The 14,600-nt window shown below is 41.3% G+C and overlaps 1 protein-coding gene across 2 annotated transcripts in view; it reads left to right on the top strand.

Moving 5' to 3' along the window:
• Positions 1-11,475: 11,475 nt before the first annotated feature.
• SLC24A2 (solute carrier family 24 member 2) overlaps positions 11,476-14,600 on the top strand; it is an 80,885-nt gene continuing 77,760 nt past the window's right edge. For both annotated transcript variants that reach the window (XM_014057753.2, XM_014057751.2), the window contains exons 1-2: positions 11,476-11,824; positions 13,219-14,282. In XM_014057753.2, the coding sequence (XP_013913228.2) occupies positions 13,353-14,282 (930 nt within the window). In that variant the 5' untranslated portion in view covers positions 11,476-11,824; positions 13,219-13,352. The remainder of the gene's footprint in view (positions 11,825-13,218; positions 14,283-14,600) is intronic.

The following is a 14,600-nucleotide window of genomic DNA, read 5'->3' as shown; positions in this document are numbered from 1 at the left end:
ATTCTTTTGTGATGGGCAGTTTGCAGACTCTAGGGAATTAATGAATTTCAGGCTCTGCTGTTACTTTTATGCTGCATTTATTTTGTACCTTACTGGCATTCTCCTAAATGAGCATTGATTAGCTCGTGACCTACTCTTAATGGTGGAAAATGGGGCCAGAGCTTGCCGCAGTAATTTCATTACTAATCTTTTTGCATTGGTTATAAGCACTTTGATTTTTTTCTCTCTCTCTTCAAGATTTTTTTAAAATGTGTCTTGAATTTAATATGGCTAATATGACAAAGCATCTGGCTCTGAAAAACCATGCCTGACTTTCTGCTAAGGGCTGCTGGGACTTTTCTGAGATATGGGGATACTGTTTCTAGGAAGGAATATATGGGGAAAACCTTGCTCCTAAATAGAAATCTACATTATTTCAATGAGTTAATAGTTGCAATAGCAGATGTTTGGTAAGAAAAGGAATTTGGGACAGCTTTGTCAAATTATCTTAGGAAAAAATGGCAGCTACAAATAATTCCAGCTTGTATATTTTTAAAACTACAGATGGCTCATTCCTTCCATGGGGTCATTTTAGTGTCCAAGTAGTGTCAGGCTCTGTAATAAGCTAGCTGAAAAACTAAGCATCTTGTTGCCAATGGAGATTCTCCGTCATTCAGGTCTTGGTTGTCCCAAAGATGCTTTTTCAAGAGGCAACTGGATTTCTTGTTTTTTCTTCGAAGATGTTTCACTTCTCATCCAAGAAGCTTCTTCGGCTCTTATCCTTCCATTCCCCAGCATCCAGTCAGAGCTGAAGAAGCTTCTTGGATGAGAAGTGAAACGTCTTCAAAGGAAAAACAAGAAAGTCCAGTTGCCTCTCAAAAAAGCACCTTTGGGATAAGCAGCTGCATTATAAACTTTGCTGTAAGAATCAGGAATGCACAGGACTCCAGCACAAATGAATGCTGCAGCTAAGTGAGACAAATGCTAAGAACAACAGTCAGATGGATGGACCACTCAGTGACCTAGGTAGAACTGCATCAAAAGAAGAGCCAGCATCCTTACTCTTCTAAGGTGGTGTTTCTCTGCCCTGTTAACTCGGGAATCTGGGAGTTGAAGTCCACCCATCTTAAAGTTGTCAAGGTTCAGAAACACTATTCTAAGGTGTTCAGTCCAGGTATGCTGTCTTGCTTGTCTGTGTGATACTGTGACAAAGAGTATTAGACTGAGCTGGCAGGGTTCTTGTGATATTCACATGGAGACTTCACTTTTGCTACAATCACAAACAAGAAACAAAAGCATATAGCCCAGGCTGATAGATACAACACACACATACTTCTTAGAAGATTATTAAAGACAATCTATTCATTTTCAGGGAGGAAACATTCAGTCTGAGAGGCAATATTCCAAGAAAATGTAGGAATTTATGGAATATAAATCAAAATATTTTTGAAAAATTGTCTCTTCACGTTGTGGCAAAGAACTTAGAACATAAGTTGTTTGCATTATACACTAATAATTATTATTAAACTCTCATTTCGTCCAACTCCAACACCTGTGGGATGCTCAAAACAATCAAACTGCAATCAGATCAAGATAACATATGAAATAAAGATGGCAAGCATTATGAAGTGAGGGGTTTCACTGTCCTGAGTGAAAATCAAAGTTGTGGAAGTGAATCCTGTTAATTAATCCCCCTGCTTCATGCAGAGGTTACTTATATCCCCAAACATCTCAGGGAATTAACATCACACTGTTCCTACAAGCAGACTAATTACCAGATAGTGATTGCCCTTTCCTGCCTCTCAGATATAGACTAAGTTCTTCACTGATCCTACTGAAATGAGCTACTCTAGGAATTCCATGTTGTTTTATTCCTCTCCTTTGGCTGAATGAAAAGGGGATGGATGAGGAAGCCATCCAAATGAATGTTGGTACCAAGACACTACAGTATGCCTTTTCTGTTGTTGTTTTCCTCTTTAATTAAAAAAGGACTGTAAATAACAGGCTCTTGATTTTTCCCCCTTTGCAATAGATAGGAGGACTGAAAAAATGGTTGATCCCAACTAATCCCATCAACTTGGATGGAGGTGGGGGACCATTGTCAGTCATCTTGTGTAAAAACTTCCATTGTCTTGGATGGAAAATTTCTCTCTGTGCATTGCAGAGAATGCTGTCTCGTAAAACAGGATGTACAAAATATTGGCCAGTGCAACAAGCTGCAGAGTTGCCACATTTTTGGGACTATAAGATATACTCCCCCCAGTGGTGGAATTCAAAAATATTTACTACCAGCCCTGTCCACCAACCGGCCCCCACCCTTTGGCCTCTGCCTCCCAGCAATTTGCCTCCTTGCAGCAAATAGCCTCAGCACAGTCTGATTTAGCACAAATAGCTGATTGATGGTTGGATCTGCCTCCCAGAATACCACCAAGGAGGCAAATTGCTGGGGGGGAGAGGCCAAAGGGTGGGGGCCGGTTGGTGGACAGGGCTTCTGCAACATTCACTGTATAACATGCATAGACATTTCCACACACTTTGTGGGAGGGGAGCAGAAGTGGTAGTCAGCAGATTCTGACCAATTTTGAGTAGTTTGGAGAACTGGTAAATACCAACTCTGACTGGCCCCTCCCGACTCGCAGCTGACAGGAAGGAAATGGGATTTTGCAGTAACCTCCCCCTGGAGGTTTTACAGTATCCTTCCCCTGCCATGCCCACCAAGCTACACTCACCAAGCCATGCCACGTCCACCAAGCCACAGAACACCAATCAGCTGTTCCAGACTGTGAGGATCAGCGCCTCTCCCTCAGCAATGTCACTGCCCATTGCCGCTTCTGCACGCCACATTTTTGGCATCTGTGCGTCCTGTTTTTGGCCTTTGTGCATCCCATTTGTGGCTTCCGCATGTCTCATTTTCAACCTCCACGTGTCCTATTTTCAGTCTCCATGCGTCCTATTTTTGGCTTGTTCCAGGCAGTGGGGATAGGCAGTGGTGGGGATCCTCGCCACCTGGAACGGGCTGAATACGGGATGCATGAAGGCCGAAAATGGGGCACGTGGAGGCGGCAATGGGCAGCGATGGCACCAAAGGGTGGCAGCAATCCCCACAGCCTGAAACAGCTGATCGACAGCATTCTGAGAGACAGATGCAACCACCAATCAGCTGCTTGGGCTAAATCAGGGTGTGCTGAAGCTGACAAGGCTGTTTGCTGTTGGCTGCAAGGGGGCAAATTGCTGGGAGACAGAGACCCAAAAAAAATCTTGTTTTCAACAATAAAGTTTTTTTTAGACTTATATACAGCTTCATAGGGCTTTCAGCCCTCTCTAAGCGGTTTACAGAGTCAGCATATCGCCCCCAACAACAATCCGGGTCCTCATTTTACCCACCTCAGAAGGATGGAAGGCTGAGTCAACCTTGAGCCGGTGAGATTTGAACCGCCGAACTGCAGAACTGCAGTCAGCTGAAGTAGCCTGCAGTGCTGCACTCTAACCACTGCGCCACCTCGGCTCTTTGAGGTGGACCTTTCTTCCCAATCAGCCTCCAGCCTCCATTTTATTTCCAGCATCTTTCTCCCAGCTTGGAACTGAACCAGAAGGATTTTCTTTCCAACAGCTATAATGGAATACAGTACTTTCACTTCCTGTTAGTCAACTTTACAAAGATCTAGGGAAGCTCCACAGCATTTTGGGCAGTCACACAGACTTATCAATGCCTTTCAGTAACAAACCTGAACTGACGACTGCCTAGTGGCACTCAGTAGAGCAGGGCAGAGGTGGGTTCCTACTGGTTCAGACCAGTTTGACCAAACCAGTAGTGGTTTGGCGGCCTGGGTCACTGGAACTGGCAGCAACCCAGGCCTGCCACACCCACAAACTGGTTCTCCTATGTGGCCTGCATCTTAATTTTCGGTTCTGTGCATGCACAGAACAATTGTAATTGCACAAATTTAATTATTTTTTGTTTTTTAATGTTTTGCGCATGCACAGACCTATTTTTGTGCAAATGTGGAAGCGCAAGCAAAGCGAGAGCATGAGCGCAAAAATTTTGCGCATACCGAACTGACAGTGATGCCAGCAGCAACCCACTCCTGGAGCAGGGGTATCAAACTCACAACCCGTGGGTTGAATATGTCACCTGCGGGCTCCCCCCCCCACCCAGTTTCGCTAAGGGGGGGAAAGTTCCAATACCTCATGTGATGATGCTATGACGACGTGAGTTTGACACCCCTGATGTAGAAGCTTACTGAAATCTGAGGCTTTTTTTAGATCTTCGAGAAGTACGGTGAAATATTCTTATTTGGGATTGGCTTCTATTAGCAAGGTGTGAGCTTTAATTTCCATATTGCACTTTTTCTACTATTGGGTCTTTTTACAAAGTGAATTATTATAAAAGTATATCATCTAAATGATTTTCGTTCTTAATTAAAAGAATTACAAAAGAAGAATGAGAAATGATTGCATGCATGAAAAAGCTTCCATTGTGTTTCACAATTATCAGAACATCCACAGAAAGAGATAAGGCTATGTATGAAAATGTAGAGAAAAATTGAAGGTCAAATGTAAGCATTGAAACTGATTACAGATGGATAGCTGTTAGTCTTCTGCAGCAAAAATAGCAAAGTTGTGTGATTTGAGCATCAAAAATTTATGGTAGCAAACATTTATTTTTAATTTACTGTGTTTCTTCAAAAAGATGACCCAATTTGAAAAGAAGCCTTATCAGAGGGCTTTCTGAAGGCATCTGCAGCCACTAACAGAGCTCCGGGTCGATCCAGACCTCTGTTATTGGCTGCAGATGCCTTCCGCCAGGCATCTGAAGGCAAAATGGAGGACAGGGCAATGTGTGCAAGTGGCGGCAAGCAGCCACAGAAGTGGGCTAGCAGCAGGCTCCTGCTGGGCGGGGCTGTCGGTGCCACCATCACGAGGTGAGTCAATAATTAGAACCCTCCAAAAAGAAGGCCTAGCCATTTTTTTAGAGGTCAAAAGAAAATAAGACCCAGCCTTCTTTTTGGAAAAAAACACGGTAGGTACCACCATGCACAACAAACAAAAGATTTCTGGTTTCCCTTGGACTTTATACAAGAAATTTTGTATCATATTTTTTAAAAAAATTGAACACTGGGTAATTTAAAAAGGCTTATCTTTGCTTGAATGATGCTGTTAGTAATTGAGGAAGCATAGAGAAGTGCAAATAGAGGCAAGGGAAATCTATAGCAGCTTTAAATATTGGAATACTGTATTTTCCAGCCATAATGTTACTGTACTTGAGCTACAAACATGGCCACTTTCACATACATAAAACAGTGATCCTCTGACAATTATATGGTGCCTGCCTAAAATAATAAAATGTAGTGGATGCACCTTCCTCAAAGGCCATAATTTGGTTGTTTGTGCATTTGTTTTTCTTTCTTTTAGTCATAAAAGAAATATACAGATAGTTCTCGATTTACAACCATTCATTTAGTGACTGTTCAAAGTTAAAACAGCACTGAAAAAAGTGACTTAGGACCATTTTCCCACTTACAACCATTGCAGCATTTCCTGTGGTCACGTAATCAAAATTCCCACACTTGGCAACAGATTCATATTTCTGAGGGTTGCGAAGTCCTATCTGGCCTGTGGGCTTCGAGTTTGACACCTCTGCACTAGATGGTACCAAAGTCATAGAGAAATATGAACCCTTTGCTGTCATCTAGTGGTTATACAAATATTTGCAATCTGGATCTCATAGTCCTTAGCATAGTCTTCATGTGTGCACACTTCACATGCTATGCGTGCATGCACAGTATTTAAAAAAAGCTTCTGTGCATGCACAGAAGCAAAAAACAAGATGACAGTGCGTACGGCGCCACCGAGAGAACCAGTTCGGGGGCATGGCAGGCCAAGTTACTACCTACTCTGCCAAACCGATCCGAACCAGTAGGAACCCACGTGACTCAATGTTGTGAATATAGACTATATGCTGACGTGACCTGTGACTTCAGCATATACTTGATTATTTGCAAGACTACAGTGAATGTTATCCAAAGAATTCAGCCACTCCATTTAAAGCTTGGCTTTGAATATTATTGAATTCCTCTGTATAATTCTTTCTGCATCAGCACCAAGCAGTTTATTTCTATAAGGTTATTTTCTCTATGAAATTAGTGGAGTTACTAGTATGTAAAATATAGAAGCTTATCAACATTGTTCTCTGTGCATACTGTGTGTTCAAAAAGTATCTCCCCCCCCCATTTCATTAATTCAAAACCCTTCAGGATTAAACTTTTTTGTTTGTTCACTTGTTTTCTTTAGGTGTGAATGACTTGACAAGAAAATACCTTGTGTAATTTATCTCTGTTTACCAGGCAAATCTTAAATGGCACACTGTGCATCTTTTGGGTATTACACTGGCAATGTGACCTAGTAAATATTGGCATGTGAGGCATAGGATTTGGGGAAGCAGCTGCAGATGGGAATTAACTGGCTTTACACCTACATTATTTGTTAGAGAATATATGCAGTGCAAGATACTCAGCATATTTTCAGTAGACAAAAATATCCTACCCTGGTCTTGACCACAATTATTATTTTCTAAGCTTATCAACCTGAAGTGTGGCTTATTTTACACAATTTTGCACGAATGTATCTTTTCTTATATGTACTTTTGATTCTTAACACTATTGACCTTCCGTATAACATGTACCTTTGTATTTTACTTCACTGGATTACCTAAGGATGCTTTGCTTTCTCAATTCTGACCTGTGAAATTATTATTCATATCTCTTTCTATTCACGTCATATAATTTGCATTTGTTTCCTGTAGCTCTGTTCTTTAAAGAGGGCATGAGTTAGGAAGTAATAGGAACATGATTGCAGTTTCGATCCTCTTCTATTTCTCAATTGTAATTAGCATTTAAAAGCCTAACCCCAATTTGTATTTAAAAATGCCACTTTTGTAGTCATGGTAATCTTGCTCATCAGCATTTTCAAGTTTAGCATTTACTGCTTTTAGATACTATTTAGATGTTCTCATTTGAGCTTCTTTGTTTTCCAATCTTCCCCATGAGGTTTATACAACTCAAAAGTATAATAATTTAGGTCAGTGGTTTCCAACCTTTCTGTTAGGGAGTGGGGAGGGGGATAGTTCTGCAGAAGCGGCAGGAACATGCATCCCCCTACTTGCACAAATGGTGTGTGTGTGTATGTGTGTGTGTGTGTGTGTGTATGACCATGCGCGCGTGCACCCATCTGCTTTGCACCCAAGTGGAACTTCATGCAGGCTTGCCCACAGTTTTCTGCAGCTTGGTTCTGAACGGGCCATGCTCTGCAGTGGGGGGGGGGTGTTTGGCATCCCCTGATTTAGGTAACTAGTTCATTTAATTCTAAATATAGAAAAAAATACAATCAATACTGATTAATTATATCCTATTAACTCATAGTCTATTCTTACCAACCATATAGATAGATGTTTTCCACAATGATCTATCCCTAACCTGATCTTTTAGGACTTGTAATGGTGTGTGCCCATCACATTGTAATTGAATCCATCCATCTTGCTGCTGGTCTTCCTCTTTTTCTCTTTCCTTTCACTTTTCTCAGCTTTAGAACTTTTTCCAGAGAACAAATGTGTCCCAAGAGAGCCTGAGTAAGAACTCTGGGTTGATTTGCTCGATGATCCGTTTGGTTTATTTTCTTGGCTGTCCACAATATTCTCAAAAATCTTCTCTAACACTAAGGTTCAAAAGCGTCAATACTTTTCCTATTCTGCTTCTTCAAAGTCCAACTTTCACTTTCGTAGAATGTCACAAGGAATATCATGGTTTGTTTGATTATAGCTACAGTTTATCCCAGCATTTGGCTATCTTTCCCAAGATCTTTATGACTGCTCTGTCAATTGCTAGTCTGCAATAAAAATTTTGATGCTAATGAGAGCTTTTGGAGAAAAGAATCAGTGAATAATTGTGCTTCAACAAGACACACAATTCAAGTGGCTTTCAGTGGTGTAGACTTCAATTTACAGAATCATAGGGCTGGGAGGGACCTTGAAGGTCTTCTAATCCAATCCTCTGCCCAAGGCAGGAGTATACCATATCAGACAAATAGTTGTCCATTTTTTTCTTGAAAACGTCTAACAATGGAGCCCTCACAATTCTTGGAGCCAATCTGTTCCATTGATTAATTGTACTTACTATCGTGAAATTCTTACTTTTTCCAAGTTGGATCTTTCTCTGACCAGCTTCCATCCGCTGCTACTTGTTCTGCTCTCAGGTGCTATGGAGAATAACTCAATACCTCTGCACTGTGACAGCCCTTCAAATATTGGAAGATGGCTATCATGTCTTCTCTAAGCTTTCTCTTCATTAGGCTAAACATACTTAATTCTCTTAGCCATATATCCTACAGCTTATTATTGCTCTTCTCTGCATTCATGATCACTTTTCCCCAAATTCTTACACCTTCCATTCCTTCAACTGTTTCAATCTTATTGGTAAGAATAAAGTCTAGTATAGCTGGCCCTCTGGTTCCCTCTTCCACCTTTTGGATGACAAAGTTGTCATCTGGGCATATCAGGAACCTGTTTGATCTTCCACTCACTTAGGTTTATGTCAGGGCAAAGTCCCTGATTCATACAATAGAGTGTTTCCTGCATACCTCACTAACGGATTTGCAAAACGTCCATGCATTTCCTTGGCCTGCAATACACACATAGAACAATGTTATTTCTTTCTCTTGTAATGTCCACCCAAATATGTCCTTGGTATTGTGTTTTTGTAGAGGTTCTTCATTTACAATGCAACTCCTCTTTTGTTGGGTCTGTTTCTTTTCAATAAATTATATCCTTCTAGCAGTATGTTCCAATCATAGGTTTCATCCCACCAAGACTCAGTAAAAAGCAACAATATCATACCTGCCTTCATGTACTAGGACTTCAAGTTGTCCCTTTTTATTCCACATACTTGGAGTCTTAGTGAGCCCTTTAGGGCTGACTGTGCATTTGCTTCCTCTGTTGTTTTGAGTGCTTTTCCTTCTCACCAGGACATAGAGGGAGGGAGGGAGAGATGGAAGAAGGGAGGGAGGGAGATTTATTATTTATTATTGAATTGATTATTGATTATTGAAATGCGGGATTCTGTGTGTACACAGGGCAGCTTCTAATATTTCAGCACTGGGAAAAAATTTGGACTCAATTTAAGGATTATTTATTATTATTTGTTCTAATGCAGGGCTTTATGCTCTTTCACAGTTGCAAAAATGACGGGAAAACACCCAGTGAAGCTTTTAGCCATCAATGCATTACAATACTTAGGAAAAGAGAACATTTTAAAAGTCTGCCATTCAAGAAACTGACAAAGAAATAAATATGCAAAATCCCAAACAGTCAGGATTTGTTCACCACTACTGTTTTTAAAAGCTGTGTGGCAGGCAAGTCATCTATTAAGTCACCCTATTACAGTCTATTCACTTTGTTGTCAAGAATAGTCCTGGCAAAAAATTAGCAAATAGCATTGGAATAATACTGCTTATTACTTATTTATTGTTCATGCATACAAATTCTGAAAATTGTACCCGGAGTAAAACAGTGAGATAATTAAACCCTCACTCTAAAGTCTTCATTGACATTTTTTGTGCTCTTTAAGCTGTGGAGAATTGGGCTTACTTTTCATGCTAAGCCATTGTGTGGGTTCTTTGGTTTGTGTTCAGCACCAGCAATTGTTCTTTGCAAACTATGCATTATGCTTTAGTTTTGTGCAGGAACCTAGGGTCATGAGTCACTTGTTCCAATGAATAAAGTGGTTGCCTGTTGCTTGTTCAACAAACAACGATTAAAACAAGAGGCTTAGGGAGATGTGGGCATTCAGCTATTACTATTTTTGGTCCTCTTATTTCTTTCATTGCTGCTTTTCCAATTCCTGGATGGTTCTTCCCTGAAGAATCATTAGAAACAAAATAAGAGATTTGGAAGGGACCTTGGAGGTCTTCTGGTCCAACCCTTGCCAAGACAGGAAACCCTATATTATTTCAGACAAATATTGTTCAATCTCTTTTTAAAAATCTCCAGGGTTGAAGCATTTACAACTTCTGGAGGCAAGTCGTTCCATGATTAATTTTTCTGCCAGGAAATTTCTCTTTAGTTCTAGGTTCTCTCCTTGATTAGTTGCCATCCATTGCTTCTTGTCCAGCCTCAAGAGCTTTGGAGAATGGGTTGACCCACTCAACTTTGTGGCAGATATTGGAACCCTGCTATCATGTAACCCCTAGTCCTTCTTTTCATTAAACACGAATACCCAATTCCTGCAACTGTTCCTCATATATTTTAGCCTCCAGTCCCTTAACCATCTTTATTGCTCTTCTCTGCACCCTTTCTAGAGTCTCAGCATCTCTTTTATGTCCTGGCGACTAAAACTGGATGCAATATTTCAAGTAAGGTCTCATCAAGGCATTATAAAGTGGTGTCAATACTTCAGAAGGATAGACCTTGATTCTATCCGTCTGTTAATGCAGCCTAGGCCTGAGTTGGCAATGTGTGGGCAAGGGGAGCAGAAGGCTTTGGAAACTGCCTGTAATGCATAAAGGTAAAGGTTCCCCTCGGACATATGTCCTAGTCGTTCCTGACTCTAGGGAGCGGTGCTCATCTCCGTTTCAAAGCCAAAGAGCCAGTGCTGTCCGAAGATGTCTCTGTGGTCATATGGCTGGCATGACTAAATACCGAAGGCACACGGAACACTGTTACCTTCCCACCAAAGTTCCTGACTCTAGGGAGCGGTGCTCATCTCCGTTTCACAGCCAAAGAGCCAGTGCTGTCCGAAGATGTCTCTGTGGTCATATGGCTGGCATGACTAAATACCGAAGGCACACGGAACACTGTTACCTTCCCACCAAAGTTCCTGACTCTAGGGAGCGGTGCTCATCTCCGTTTCACAGCCAAAGAGCCAGTGCTGTCCGAAGATGTCTCTGTGGTCATATGGCTGGCATGACTAAATACCGAAGGCACACGGAACACTGTTACCTTCCCACCAAAGGTGGTCCCTATTTTTTTACTTGCATTTTTACATGCTTTCAAACTGCTAGGTTGACAGTAACGGGAACTCACTCCATTATGCGGCGCTAGGGATTCAAACCTCTGAACTGCCTACCTTTCTGTTCAGCATAACAACCTTCATAAAATGGTTGGTTTAATCTCAGTGTGCTTGTGCTTAAATTCCCAAAGAATTTAGAGTACAGGTAGTCCTTGACTAACAAGAGTTTAGTTACAAGTGCTGAAAAAAGTGACTTATGACCATTTAGAAGCTTCGCGGCTAAGCGACAGAGGACGGTACACCCTCCAACCCACCCCTCATCCCCGCATCGCCTTCCCCTCAGCGCCCGACCACTCAGGGTCCAGGAGCACGCGGGGGGGAGAGGCTTTGGCCAGCGCGTGCCGGGAGGGACAGTGGGCGTGGCTCCCGTGGTTGAAGCCGGACGGCGAGAAGAGCAGAGGTTGGTTTGTTGTGTGTGTGTAGGTGGGTGCTCGTCTTCGCGGGAGCGCGGCCGGGTTGAGCCGGCGCTCGTCTTCTCACGTGGCCCGGTAAGAGGCGGTGGCAGCGATCGGCCGGCCGGCAACTCGTCCGTTCTCCTGACCTTCCCCGCGTTTGCTTCTGGGCGGAGAGGTCGGGCACGGTCGGGCGAGGGAGTCCAGCAGGCATTTCTTTCGGCGAGGGAGGGAAGGAGCCTCTCGACGGTGAGAAGGCTGCAGCGTTTGCGGCATCGTCCCCGTGGAGGCTGGAGAAAGTCCGAGGAAGGGAGCCGGAGAGAAAGGCGAGCCCGCGCTTCCCTCCACCCGATCCACTTGGTTTCTTGAACCCGGGGCGTCTTCGGCAGGACCCAGGTGATTGCCCCCGTCGCCCTTATTTCGGGGCAAAGGCGGCAGCCCTTGCTTGCGTGAAGTTTCCACCCAAGGGGATGGGTGGGATGAAGAACTTCCTCCCGCGAAGTTCCTGCAATAATAGGCTCCGCGATTAGGGATGCTAGTAAAAAGGAGGCATGCCGTTTGAGGGGTTCAGGGGGGCTTTTAAACCTTTTTGGGAGCCTCCAGCGCGGCACTCTGTATCTACTCGAGAGTAAGAAGAGAGAGCGAAGGGGATGATTACTTCGTAGATCAGTGTGGGCCCTGCACCAAGCATAATTACGTAATTTTAATTACTTCTTTTTTTAGTAGTGGATCTGCAGGGTGGCTATGGACTCTGGCTTTTAATCCTAAGAGGGTGAGAGATAACCTGGTTCTTCTTGATGGATTCCCAGAGCTGAATTGGAAATTTTGGTTTGGAATTGGTGTGTGTGTGTGTGTGTTTAGGATTTCAATGATATCATTTTTTGAGGAATAGTTACTTAGAAGCAACTGTAAGGCAATAGTACAAGAAGCCCTGTTTCTGCACTTCACTGTAATCAGTGTGTTACCAAAAGTGCACAGGAATAAGAGTTGAAAGAGAACAAACAACAAGAACAAAAAGATAATTAACCCCTTAACTCTAGATATGTTTAAAGGAATAGTGTTTTCTGGAAAAGAGAAAATTTAATTTAATTCTTAGGTTGTATATTTAACAACAGACCTGCGTTTGATAGTTAGAGAAAGATACACGAAAATGTGGAAGATGTTTACATTTTCTGCTTTATTTGAAAGCATAGCAAAATGTCATATTTTAACTGTGTATGTTAATTTGAAGATTGATTCACTACTTAGATACTTCTAAAGTACCTAGGTGCCAGTTTATTTAGACTTTGGTTAGAGTTAGACACATCTAACAAAAAAAACTAAAACAGCCTCATGTTTTTAGGTAAATATAGAAATGAGACAGAACATCTTTCCATTTTGTTTCCCTGACAATATTTAAGGTTCATTCTTAATATAATAATGAATTTATGCTGGTTAATTAATGCACATAAAATCAGCTCAATAAATTAAGCATGACAAGAAAAGTAATAAGTAGAAAGAAGCTATTATGAAATTGTTGCTCTGGAATCATGAAAGAAAAAGATTCTGATTCTTTTATAGGAATTAAATAAATAGAATCAAGGTTCAAATTTGCAATGAAAGATTAGCTTTTGAGATAATTCCAAGTTTCCAAGCATGCATAATATTAATATAAATTTGTTTTTATTGTAAATTTATTGCATGTTATAGCACATTAAAACTTTTAAGATGTGTGTACAGGGCAATGTTTTTAGGTGCACCTGATGTCAAACATCTCTAAACTGATGAAAATATTATCTTTTTAATCACAGCCAAGGCATGAACTTCATAAATCCTTGGTTCAGAGAAAACATCAAAGTACCATTTAATTGAAGAATAAAGGAAGTATGAAAGAAAAACCTATCGGACTCTGAATTCTTGGACCACAAACAAACTTACTTCAAAAATGGTTCAGTACAAAAATATTGCTGCTCATTTTCTTGAAGAATGGTGCCTGCGGGATCCATTGCATGGCTTTAAGAAACATCAACATATAAGGAAAAAACAGAGACTGATTCGGATAACGGGACTTTTCCTGGGTATTATGGCTATGAGCACACTCTCACTTTCAATTAGTGCCTTTTTCCAGTTGGGACCTTATAGCACAGAGACCATCAGCAGTCTGGACAGTGAAAAGTCCAAGTCCGTGCGTCAAAGAACTCTATTGGACTACCAAGAACGGAATCAAAACGATACCCCGGGTTCATCTTTTTCTTTGAAATTTGCAGATGAACATGATAACCACACGGAACATTCTCAGGGGGACTACCCAACAGATCTTTTTTCTCTTGAGGAAAGACGGCGGGGTGCTGTGATCCTTCATATCATTGGAATGATTTACATGTTTGTAGCCTTAGCTATTGTCTGTGATGAGTTCTTTGTTCCTTCACTGACAGTCATCACAGAAAAACTTGAAATTTCTGATGATGTTGCTGGGGCAACGTTTATGGCCGCTGGTGGCTCAGCCCCCGAACTCTTTACTTCTTTAATAGGAATCTTTATATCTCACAGCAATGTTGGCATTGGAACCATAGTTGGATCTGCAGTATTCAACATCCTATTTGTGATTGGGATGTGTGCTTTATTTTCTAAACAGATTTTGCACCTTACTTGGTGGCCACTCTTTCGGGATGTGTCCTTTTACATCTTAGACTTGATACTGCTAATCATCTTCTTTTTGGATAATTTCATTAGGTGGTGGGAAAGTTTAATATTACTGAGTGCATATATATGCTATGTGACTTTCATGAAATTCAATGGGCAAGTAGAAGAATTTGTGAAAAGTAAACTTAGCAGCAACAAAGTGGATGAAGTATCACCAGAACCTGATGGAAAGGTTAGTTATTGCAAAGACAAATTATTGCAGTTATTAATGAAACTTTTCTGTAGCCACACTTACATACCCAAAACATACCATTGTTATATTGCCTTGATTTTTGTATGCTAGGAGCAGACTATTTTAATGTTTTTATCTAAATAACATTTCATCTGAGTTTTGTGTCTACAAATGTGAATCAATATGTGGTTAACAATCACAAAGTGTTTAATACTGCTATAAGATTTTTATTTGATTCATCTTATTTACATGTCAAACATGTACAAGATAGCAGGTATAGGTATAAACATAAACAAAGAAAATAAGTACAGATAAATG

Source organism: Thamnophis sirtalis, unplaced genomic scaffold (assembly GCF_051295495.1).
Source record: "Thamnophis sirtalis isolate CommonGarterSnake01/CBP01778 unplaced genomic scaffold, rThaSir2_p1.2 scaffold_5, whole genome shotgun sequence".
In the NCBI taxonomy this organism is placed as follows: Eukaryota; Metazoa; Chordata; class Lepidosauria; order Squamata; family Natricidae; genus Thamnophis; species Thamnophis sirtalis.
The sequence above is the reverse complement of the archived record's forward strand: the minus strand, read 5'-3'. Positions and strand labels throughout refer to the sequence as shown.